Here is a 12076-nt window from a genome sequence, read left to right as displayed (position 1 = left end):
CAACTTCCCCCTCACGGTGACTCGGACATTGTGGCAAGCGGAGGATGACACAGCATCCTGCTACACAGCTTCCCCATGCAATCCACCCATTGTTGGGAAGGATCTGGCTATTCATTACATGATGTCCATGATGCACTCTGAGGTATGAGCGGCATGACGAGGTAAGGTGTGTGTGAGGCGAAGTTCCACCTGGGAAAAGTTAATGTGCTACACGTGAGGCCATTATATCAAGCGTATCTATATCTGAATATAACATGGCACTTAATTTGATTACATGCTGACAGCAGTTGGACTTCCAGATGAAATCAAGACTCGTTTACTGTGTGCGTCTGTGTGGATGTGTGTGTTAGTGTGTGTTTAAATGGAGGATCCAGACAAAAGCTTCAGAGGAAGAAGACCTCCCCAGAGTCCAGAGCAACAGGGTCGCCTCACACAGGAGCAGCAATACAATGAGAGGCTGCAGGCTACGACTGGTTTTGTCATTATTGTGAAATCGTGCAGTCATAGCCGGCCGACACAGAAGAGGAAAGAGGAAAGTGGGGCAAGTTGTACTGTCTTGTGTAACTTTATTGCATCATGTAAACTAGACACAATTAAACAAAACACTGAGGGCTGTACTGGATCTTCCTGCCGGTGGGGTTTTGTCCCAAAGGGCACGAAAGGACTGACGGCGAGGAGTTGGTAAATACACGAAGAGGAAGTAATCTGGTCGTTTAGCATAAGCCCTGATATGAAACTCCTGGGCTCGCCAGAGGTCACTGCACGGGGAAGTATTAAGTACACAGTGAGTCAGCTGTCGAGACAGAATGACACATATTTTAATGGCCATCAAGAAGCTCTGTCACCATATTGTGGTGAGATTCATTTAACTACATGTATTTCAAAGCTTCAGTTACTATATTTTGATTAATGATACAAAATATAAATCAAAGTAAAATTTATGATGAACTATTGAAGGTCAAGTTACCCAGCAGTATATAGTGATTCAAATAACCACATGCACCTTCACTAACTTCAATATCAAAGTGATACGCACATTATTATATGATCCTGTAATATAATATATATATATTATATCACAAGATAATATAATGTGCGTATATATATATATTATATAGCCTATGACGTCTATATATATATAGATATATATATTATTCTGAACTTTTACTTTATACTCTAAGTATATATATATATTGATGCTTTAAAATGAGTAGTTGGGAATGGAGGACTTTTCTTTGCACCAGACTGTAAAGTATTTATACTTTTACTAAAATAAAACCTGACTACTTCTATCATTGTCTGCAATGAAAATAAGGCCGTGAAGGAGGACTATGGGGCTGCTGTGTGTTGACATTGTTGTTAGTCGCGTTGAGTTCATAAGCAGTTGTTAAATATCATTCAAACGTAACGTTAATCAAGTAATGTACTATTTAAAACCTTTTTTTATAATACAATATAACGCCTCTCTGGTTCAATTAGAAATGTACTGAACACGAACTACAATTCACATGCAAGTGGTGCCAAATTACATTTTTCCTGCCAGGAAAGTCCCGAGGATATATATCAAAGAAAGTCCCCCCACACACAGTTTCTCTACGTCACGTCACCCACCCCGAGAGCGAAAGAGTTAATTGTAAAACTGGAAGTGCCCCCCTCCCTTCCCTCCCCCTCCCCGCTCTCCTGCGCCCTCTCTGTCTGGGCCCATCCGTCTCAGGCAAAGTTCCCCTCTCTTAAACGCTGCTGCTCGTCCCCAAATGACCGCCACGCGCACTGTCGTCCGTGTCGGCGGGGTTTGGAAATAAGCGCCACACCTCTCAGCTTCGAGAAGAAAGAAGAAGAGTTGTACGTGTCGTGGAAGCGATGCAGAGGTGAGTGTAAAGCCGGCGTCCTGGTTCGCGGATTTCCTTTTGTTTTTCTTTTCTTCTTTTTTTTGTATCGTGGAGATATTACTCAAAGTTACACAGTAGCCGAAGTTGTTAAAGTTTGTGGAAAGTTTTCGTTGCGCAGCTTCAGGCTACGGATCCCGACGTGGTCCAAGTAAGCAACCGGATAGCGGAGTAAGTGAGCAGCAACCCGCCCAGTGTTCAGCTGAGTAGCGGACAAACGAGCTGCTCGCGGACATGAATACACCCGGAGGAGGCCCCACGCCGCCGGGTACACGGAGCTCCACTGGGGGGGACAGGGTTTAGCAAGAGGCATTCAGAGGTAAACAGTTGGCAACTCTTTTCGACTGGTGACACACACACACACACTCCAAATGTTCTACGAGAATCTTGATGAGCTCAATGTGTTACTTACTTTATTGTAAAAACCTGTCATGTGATGAAATATAACCATTTTAGGTTGGACTCTCACACAAGTCCATAATATGTCATATATCTTCACATAAATGTTCCTCTGGATTGCACAACGTGCGTGTGTCTGTCTGTCTATGTGTGCGTGTGTGTGTCCGTGTGTGTGTGTGTCCGTGTGTGTGGGAGGCTAACGGGCAGTTTCTAGTTGCCATGATGAGCAGACTTATTTCTCATACCATGCATTCTTTAGCGACAGGGTATTCACAAATTAAAGACTCACACACACACACTCGCACTCACTTGCACTCACTCACACACTCCCAGCAGGTCTGGGCATGTGTTCAAGTGTACCTACTGGTATATCAAATTGTCACAGAGGTAATATCATTTACAGATTCCATTAGTTGAGTGAGAGTTCATCTCCCCCCCCCCCCCATCCCCTGGTTACCCTTCTTCAGTAACTCATGACCATCGTCTCTGATCACTGCTTCCGTTCGCTTCTCCAGGAACCCTGCGTGTATTTTATATATTGTAAATGTTATGATGTCATTTTTGTAAGCAATTGGTTGAGATGTTTCCGTTGTATTTGTTTGTAACAAGCCGCCTCCTGGTCGATGAGAAGTGGTTCTCAATTGACTTATCTGGTTACATACAGGTCCAATAAATACAAACCGCTCCCAGCTGTCCTCATCTGACAATGATCAATACAATAAACCAAACATATGGGAAAAAAGAGTAACATAGCGTACTGATACTTTGTACAGTGACCAGTCCTTATCTACCCTTGTGATGTGTTTGCATTGTGTGACCAGTAACTTTGACCGGCTAGTCTGCCGTTAGTTTTGAGCAGGCGACACACACTTTCTGAGAAGCCTCGACAAAGGTACTGAAGTGAAGTTCTTTCACAAAGAACAAATATCTCAGTGCTTGTCCGATTGCTCTGACCAGTGAGGCCGATAACAGCTCTCTTTTTGTTGTGCTATTCTTTCTGTGACTGTGTGTTTCTCCGTGTCTGACCTCACATGCCCTTCTCTCCCCAGTTGTTGACCTCACTGGAGCTGGTCTCACTGAAGGTTAGGGACTGACGAGATGCGTTCCAGTGTGGATGAGCCAGTAAGCCCCATTGGCAGGGAAGGCACGGGCAATAACAACAACAACAACACCACCACCACCACCAATGAAAACAGTGGAAACTCCGGCTCCCAGTATGCACTGTGTGCTCTGGGCGTTGGGCTGGTTGCCCTGGGTATCGTGATGATCGTGTGGAGCGTGGTCCCGGCGGACGGGGCCAGCAGCAACAGCAGCAGCAGCTCGGGAGGAGGCGGACACACAAGTGGCAGGAAACACAAAGCGTCGTCCGTGGCCTTTGTGCTGGTGGGGTCCGGGGTGGTCATGCTGCTGCTGTCTTTGTGTCTGGGAATGAGGAACAAACAGCGGGAGCAGCAGAGGCTGCAGGAGGCCCACAGCCGCGGAGGAGCGGCGGCAAGGGAGCAGGAGGAAAGACAAACGTAGGTCACATTAAACTTCTCCTAGCTCAACAACCTTTGGACCGCAGCAGTGACCAGTATGCTTTCCAATATGTTTGTTTGTTGTTGTCATGTCTGAGAGCAGAACTTTAACTTGACGATGTAAACTGACGAATGTTGTGCATAGTGGACACATTTGCTGGTAGATTTTTTAATTTTACATTTTTTGCTAAATGCTGTTGACGGATAACACTGGGACACAATAATCAAATATTGCTTTCAGAGTATTATGAAAGTCGGTGAATACATGAATAATCCATGGTACTAAAAACCATGTCTGGTATTTATTCATTGTATTTATCAAGTCAGCTCACTGAGGTCATATGTCTCTTTAAAGTTACATTACATTACATTTAGCAGACGCTTTTATCCAAAGCGACTTACAATAAGTGCATTTCAACCTAGAGTATAAACTAAGAACAACAAGAATACAGGAAGTAACATTTCCTCAACTCAGTCGAACAACAAAAGTACCATAATAAGTGCTATCCCAGTGCCACTGAAGTGCAAATCTGTGTTTTAATCCAGATGTAGTCGGAAAAGTTCTGCGACTTGAAACTTTTTTTTGACTTAAAGCAAAAAATTATCTTTATCGATTTAGTAACGCCCGTATTTGCTTCTTTAAAAAAATATACTGTTACGCGTCAAGTCCTTTCTGTTGTGGCAGCACACAGGTGAGACATTTGAGAATAATAATGACATTGATTGATTGATTTTTCTTGTGTGCAGTGCTGAGGAACAAGCCCACCGGTACGCTGTGCCCAGCTACGAAGAGGCCATCGGCAGTGGCCAGTACCCTGTCCGTCAGAGCAACCTTCGCCCCAGCACCTCCCAGCTACCGTCCTACGATGACCTTGTCCAAGTTGATGGTGTGCAGTTTGAATCCGAGGGGTCGGAGGTCACAACTCCCGGATCGCAGCCGGCCACCCCGGCACCAACTGCTCCCTCTGCGGCTGCTTCCACATCGAATCGCAGACCTGGGAAAAATAGCCGCAAGCTCCTCCCTATCAAGATCCGCAGGATCAAATCAGAGAAGATGCACATGAAAAACATTGATAACTCTCTGCCAGCTACTGGACTCAGAATAGAACCCCTGACCCCACCGCCGCAGTACGAGGATAAAATGCCGCCGCTTTAAGATCAAGCTGATCGTGTTTCAGACAATCTACTGACATCCCTGGAATCCTCCGCGATCCCCGTTTGTGGATCTGGATCTGTGTTTTTATACCGAGACTTGAACAGGGCACTTCATGCAAAAGCAAATACGCTGTGGCACTTTCTACAAGGATATAGTCCAGTATTAGTTGTAATGCATAACTCGTGCCACATCACTCCAAAGCAACAGGGGAAACCTCCCGGTTTTTAAATTTTGGCTCTCTGAAACCGAAAGAGCCAGATAGTGATGGCCGTCGTCGCTGTCAACCCTCCGCACCGGGACAGATGCTGTGACCCGGTGGCACTTTGGATCAACGGCACCAAACACACTGCACTCTGAGGTCCAAGTCCTTTTCTGTTGCTGCATTATGTTTATGTGTTTCACCGTGCAACGACTGTACAGGCGAGGTCACACGGAGGGAGAGAGGGAGAAAGAGAGAGAGGGAGGGAGATAGAGAGAGAGAGACTCACTTAAATAGATCATTTCGTGAAGTGGCTGCTGTTTGGCAGCGTTTGGATGACGACTGCCAGCGGTTTACTAAATGTCGGCTCCATGGCGAGTGACTGGTCTTTGTATGGACTGGCATGACCGGATGTGGCACGCTACACACAAACCCTCCCTCGCTGTCAACAATAGGGTCTCCTGGTCCTCCAGAGCGATGCGGTCAATGCGAGATGCGTTCGTCGTGCTGACCGGTGTTGGAGAGAGTTTCCTGTGTTTTGTATTCGCTTCTGGTGCTTCGTCTGGTTTTTCCTTTACCTGCCACCCTAGAAAAGCTGAAACATGGCACTGGGGTTCTCTTTACATATTCTAAGATGGGCTATCTATCGGACAGCAAACTTCTACTGATGAGCGAGAACAAACAAAGCTTTGTGAGCATTGGTCAGCTCCAGCTCCCGTGATGCTTGGCCATCGGCACTCTCCCAAAACCCAAAGGGAGTTGTAGTTGTTGAATACAATCAAAATGTCTCTTATTTTCTCTCCCTTAAAACATCAAGGCACTCTGACGTTACTCTACAGGAAAGTATATTTGAAGAGAAGAGAAGTTGTATGTTTTTCATAAGACAGAACCCTGTCCAGGACACGGTATGGTGGACTGGAGGGAGGGGGCGGCGACTTCAGCTGTTTACCATTTTACGGTTGTGGATATTTGTTTCCTGAGCAGGACATGGTCCAACATTCCTAAATGTCTGTTGTTTCACTGAATACGCCGTGACATGGTATCATTACTATAGCTGTAGGGAGGAACTGTGACCCACTAAGGGGACAAAGACACTGAAGCAAAGTCGAGTTTCTATCTAACGGGTCGATAAAAGTCCAAATGTCGCTCGCTTTTTGGAAACACAGCCGTGTCTTCAGCTCACTATTGACCCGTGTACTTTGCCTTGTGTGCCGATTCTTTGCTCCGCAGACAACACGTCGTCTCCAGGCATATCTCATAAGACTCCTCCATACAGTCAACACGTGCCAAAACACAAACGATGACCTCCAGAGCTGGTTGTGGGGTCAGACTGGATGGATGTGGGTCAGGGAGAGGGAAACGCTCCGTGGTGGATTCAACGGCCAAATTGCTCATTTACACCTGCTGGTGCGGCACCAATGCTCGCCATCGGGCTCCTGTTTTTAGAGACATCTCTTTCGAGGAGGCCGACGGTCTAATTTGAATGGGAGATTTCTCCTTTGTATCGGCCTGCGGCAGCAGAGCGAGTTTTCCCTCCAGCTGAACACGCTAGAGTCCAGTCAAGTGCCGAAGACATCGTGCGACTGAACCCGAGCTCTTGTGTTGCTCTTCCCGTGCAGCGTTGCGTTTACTGTCGAGTGCAGAATGAAGCGAGCGCGGGCGTCATGGAGGGAGCGTGTGAATAGTTGAGAGCTGTGAAGAACACGGAGCTGTGAAGGCAGTGGTGTCGTCTCCGGGCTCGAGGTGACCGACAGAATGACTCTCTGACGGCACAGCTGCGCCGCAGCAACGGCACCGGTTGCTCACTCGCTCGCTCGTCGCCATGCCGACAACCACAGCTTGACCCGCAGCCTTGTTTTCACTTGGAAGAACGAGGAGAATCGTCCGATCGGAGAAGAAAGGCAGCTGTTCGGGGGCCTCCGGTCCGAGCTCCGGTCCGAGCTCCAGCCTCACGCGGTTTGAAAAGCTCTCGTCTTCTTCCCGCTGGACTTGTTCTCACATGAACTGCTGAAGCCAAGCCCTTTACCAGCCAGTCTGTTAAACCGGACACATGTTAGGGAGGGGATGTCTTTCCTCATTAGTTTTGTGGCACTTTAAATTAGTGACGTCATCACCCACTTTCACACTGTTTTGGTCAAAGTCATTGCAGTTGATGCAAAGGAAGCGACTCGGTCACTGTCAGCTGGTCAGATGCTATATTTGCATATTTTCTGGGAAGCAAAAGGCAACCAGATCGCTGAGTCACTTCAGGTTTGTCTTTTACAATTCAACATTTCAAAGTCTCTCTTGCCAAACGTTGTATTAATTCTTTATTTGTTGTCGCGTACAGTTTGTCGTGCGTCATCTGCAAAGGACCCGTTAGCTACGTGATTGATTTTATTACTTTTGTAGTCCAAATGTTTTACAATGATGAAATCAGTGTTTTGATTTAGCGGTCACTTTCTGTTTTACTTTGACGAGTGTCTGAAATACATGCCGTTTGTTCATCTATTATTGCTTCTTTTTTTTCTTTTTTTTACTACTTCAGTCTGTATTTGTTGTACTGTGAAAATGTGCTTTTCTATGATCATTCTAATTTGTTTGTGGGAAATTTGTTATTTTCTTAGAGTAAAAACCCATTCATGTCATGAATATTTATGAGAAATTAAAGAAAGTATTTGTTAACTAACTGTGTGTGTGTGGAATCCCCTGACATCCATATTTTCTCATTGTGTTACTGTGCGTGGTGCTTTTGTGTGCAGCTCCTGACAGAAACATCTGGACGTGTCCTGGACGTGGTCAGTACTTTAGCTTTAAGTTAAAAGTTAAAACCAATGATTCTAAACTCAGTTTATTTGCACTCAACAACATTTTCCTGTTTTTATTTTGCTCGACAACAAAAAGGAAGACGAAGAGAGAAAGAACCGAAATCATAGGTCTTGAACGGCTTCAGTAGTTGGTCATGACCTACGGAGTAAACAAACACCATTTCAGGGCTCAAGTTTTGAAGACAGGCAAGAGTGACATTTCCATCAGCACGCCCCGGTCTGGCATACAAAAGTAATGACAAAAACTAAGTCTGGTGTATTCTATATTCATGCCTGCAAGCTCACGAGGAGTGAAAAAGGTGACGGGGGGGGGGGGGGGGGTGCTGGTGACTTTTTTTTGTCGCCACATGTTGTATGAACTACGGTCATTTGATTGTTCTGACCACAAATCTACATAAAAATAAACATTTTAAGAGAATAGGTCCACCATTCTCACTAAGTCAGTGACCGGGCCCTATAATAATAGTAATACATATAAATTGTCATTATATATAATATGGTCATTCATGAACCAACTTTTTGGCCTGAACAAGTCTTCAAGTCTTGTGCTCAACCTCGAGTCTGTTCCTCGAGTCTGTTCTCCTCTACCTGGTTGTCACGATCTTTGAGACAATACCTGCCATAAATATCATGATACTACCACGATACCAGAATTCAGTGTGAACAATTATAGAGTCACATAACTTTACAGATATGTGTTTGAGGTGAAACCCCCTTGGCTTTGAAACACACACGTACACACACACACACACACACACACACACACACACACACAGCCCATTATATATATATATATATACATACACATACATACATACACACACATATATATAATCTGAGTTCAGGCTGCTTTTGTTGAATGATCGGCTCTCCGAGCCGATCCGCCCTTCTGTGAACCCCACCCCACCCCGGGATGTGGTGTAGGAGAATCACACAAGGTGACTCCCACCAAACCGCCCCATCCCGGGAGGGGGGGCCGACCCCCCCCGCTCCTTCTGTGGGATCCACAAGTCAATCCCACCGCTTTCTGTGAGTCCGCCAGGATCCCCCCATCCAAGCGATGCAGCTGAGTGTCGGAGAGTCACACGAGGCGACTCAGCGAAACGCCACAAGACTTACGGAGCATTCACCCCGCTGGGACGAGGGGACCACCCCCCCACTCCTCCTGAGATCGTCACATCACGGTGCTGCTCTGCTGGAAATCACTGCTATTTACACTAAATCTGCCGTGACGTCACGACTACGAGCGACGTCACGGCATCAAAGCGCAGACAATGTTTCCATGGTGACTCAGTGACGTCACGGAGAATGTCTTGCCCGCCAGCTAAACGGCGCGAGCCTTAATGAACTGTTTTCTCTTTAACTCCGACACACTTCTACACTCAAAAAAACGATTCAAGCCCTTCTTAGAGGTGACACATTTAAATATTGTTTGATACATTTAAATAAATCAATTACAAAACGAAGATATTTATATTGAATAGGTGTAACACAAAATGTATGAATACTTTCATTTATTAGATTTATTTAGGTTACACTCACAAAAACAATTCAAGCCCTTCTTCGAGGTGACACATTTAAATATTGTTTGATACATTTAAATAAATCAATTACAAAAATAGATATTTATATTTAATGGGTGTAACACAAAATGTATGAATACTTTCATTCATTAGATTTATTTAGGTTAGATGGTGCGCATATCAACTCAAAATAAATGTGTTTCATTGAGGACTACCCTTTGCGCATGCGCCAGATGAAAATCAGTTGTTTACAAGGTGAAGACACTTTCAGGGCTGTATGGTGGTGTAGTGGCTAACACTGTCGCCTCACAGCCAAAGGTCTGTGGGTTCAATTCCCAGTCGGGGTGTTCCTTCTGTGTGGAGTTTGCATATTTTGTTAGTTTATATTTTGAGTTGGACAAACACAAATTTATTTAATTTAATGAATATCGTTATTTTATTTTAGATGTATTTGATACAAATGAGTTGGACTAACTTAATTACATTTTATTGCACTGATGTGCTAAATTTGAGTTGGAGTTGCATATAATTATTGAATGGAAAACCTGCCAACAATTTAATTGAGTTCATCCAATGAGTCATTTCTTTGAGTGTATCAACACACAGCACCCCACAGCGAGCGAACGTAACTTTAATACCTTCTCTACAGCTGTTTCTCCCTGCCTCAAATCTTCGTGCTACGCTAGCTTACTGAAGCTTCATCGTTCATATGTTTTACACCAAGAAACAACTTTTAAGTGGGCGAGGGTTGTTTATGTGTCATTAATTGTTATGCTAAGCAAGGCAAACAGCTCCTTCTGTCGCTTCATACTGACTGTCCAGATGTCAGTGTTCTCCGTGTCTCACTCCAAGCTCAGAAACACGGCCGGCCAGTTGACCCCCCCCCCCCAGTTGACCCCTAAAAACAAAAACTCTTCGGATCTACACGATTCACGTGGATGACCTATTTTGATTTCAAAACGGTGAATTTCACCGAATGGTGACAAGTTTGCAGGTATGTATATTAATGTGTTGCTGCATCAACATCCTCTTTAAAAAAACAAACAGTGAACTGGTCAGTGGCTGCTTATGCTGACGTAGCTGTGTGAGCGTCTGTTACCGGCTGAGCATGGAGTTGTAGTCCTCATGAGGGAAGATTGTGGCTGCTCTGCGGGCTGTCGAGCCCTGCTCGCTCGTCTTCAGGCTGTGTTTACCCAGCTCCACTCTGTAGGTGTAGCGGTCACTGTGGGATGTCAGATGACCCGGGGTTCAGACAGCACTTTATTGACGTTTCTGCCTGTGTGTACAACATTGTGATTAAGCTGTTGGAGAATATTGCAGAATCCGATGCCTACTAGTCATGTGGAGGTCATGCACGTTAGCTGAGGACACCGAGCTGCGTTTACCTGCATGGTTGAAGCGTTGACGTTTGACAAAATGTATTTACTGGGAAGAAAAACGTCTCTAATGCACTTTCCTTCTCTGTTCAGGCATGGCGGCCATTTGTGTTGAATACTTGAAGAATTACCCCGGTTCATTTTTCAAAACCAACAACTCTTAGGCCCAATCCAAGTGCGGCCCCTACACCTTCCCACTCCATGCCAGAGTGTAGTTCACACAACAGGACGTTAGCCCTGCTGTTCCGCTCCCCTAGAGTGTTGGACTTTAGGGTGAATAACACAACACATAGCAAAGTGTCTGAGCCACAGAAGGGAATTAATGACGACGTGTTGAGGTGTCGTGCAGTGTGCGATCCCCTTTCATGGAGTGTGACAACCGCGTTCCCTTCAAGACTTCTGAATACAAGTCAACAGGTTGGGTCATGTGACCCTGGCTGAGGTGGAGGGTGAGGATACAGCAGCACGCTTTGAGTCGACCTCTTGGAGCTGTGAGAACATCTTGTTTAGTTTTCTTGCACATGGTCAGTTAGGGCATTGATGTAGACTTTCTGTTCCACTCCCCGCTAATTGGTTTGAGATGACTCTAACTGTCCCTCAACGAGAATAAAGAGTGAGAGTGGGAAGAGAGAATTGGTCCTGGTCAAGAAGTATTTCCAGGCCAATCCCTTTGGTTTGGGATGTTAAATACATAATACGTTCATGACCTGGGCTTATTGAATCTCCACTGACTGAGTATAAGATGAATAATGAAGAGTCCCAAAAGGCCAAAGGTACGTACCTCTATCATGGATCAATGGATCCCGACATAATACATATTATGGTTGGTGAGCCTTTACAAAACGAATATGCTGTATTGTGACCATGATGATGATGACTGTGACATACTTGATGCAGTGTGCAGCAGTGAGGACCCAGTCCGAAGAGATGAGGGTGCCTCCACAGACGTGCCTCCAGCGCCCACTGCTGTCCGACTGGAGCGAGATCTGAGCACAGTGAGAGGACAGAGTGCATTCCGACCCTTTTAATTCTCTCTCTAATCCATTTTAACTTTCATCCCTTTGTGGTGGGAATTCATCACCACTAAAAAAATACAGAAGACTCTGAGATGGGTGACTGTAGGTGTCATCATTTTTGTCTATCGAGGCGAAATGAAAATGTAGTTCTGAAAGCGACGCGTGGTGGTCAGAGTGACCATGTTTTAACACATTAG

The 12076-nt window shown here is 45.3% G+C and overlaps 1 protein-coding gene across 2 annotated transcripts; it reads left to right on the top strand.

Moving 5' to 3' along the window:
* The first annotated feature begins 1720 nt into the window (after positions 1-1720).
* tmem51a (transmembrane protein 51a) lies at positions 1721-7826 on the top strand. 2 transcript variants are annotated; one of them, XM_056424009.1, is made up of 3 exons: positions 1721-1868; positions 3335-3802; positions 4550-7826. In XM_056424009.1, exons 2-3 carry the CDS (start codon positions 3384-3386, stop codon positions 4956-4958), a joined length of 828 nt encoding a protein of 275 aa, XP_056279984.1. In that variant the 5' UTR covers positions 1721-1868; positions 3335-3383; the 3' UTR covers positions 4959-7826. The 2 variants fall into 2 exon arrangements, with proteins under 2 accessions (XP_056279984.1, XP_056279985.1); XM_056424010.1 differs by lacking the exon at positions 1721-1868 and adding an exon at positions 1877-2205.
* Positions 7827-12076: the final 4250 nt, after the last annotated feature.

The sequence above is a fragment of the Pseudoliparis swirei genome, chromosome 9, assembly GCF_029220125.1.
Source record: "Pseudoliparis swirei isolate HS2019 ecotype Mariana Trench chromosome 9, NWPU_hadal_v1, whole genome shotgun sequence".
Classification (NCBI taxonomy): Eukaryota; Metazoa; Chordata; class Actinopteri; order Perciformes; family Liparidae; genus Pseudoliparis; species Pseudoliparis swirei.
This window is presented reverse-complemented; position numbering and strand designations above follow the sequence as displayed.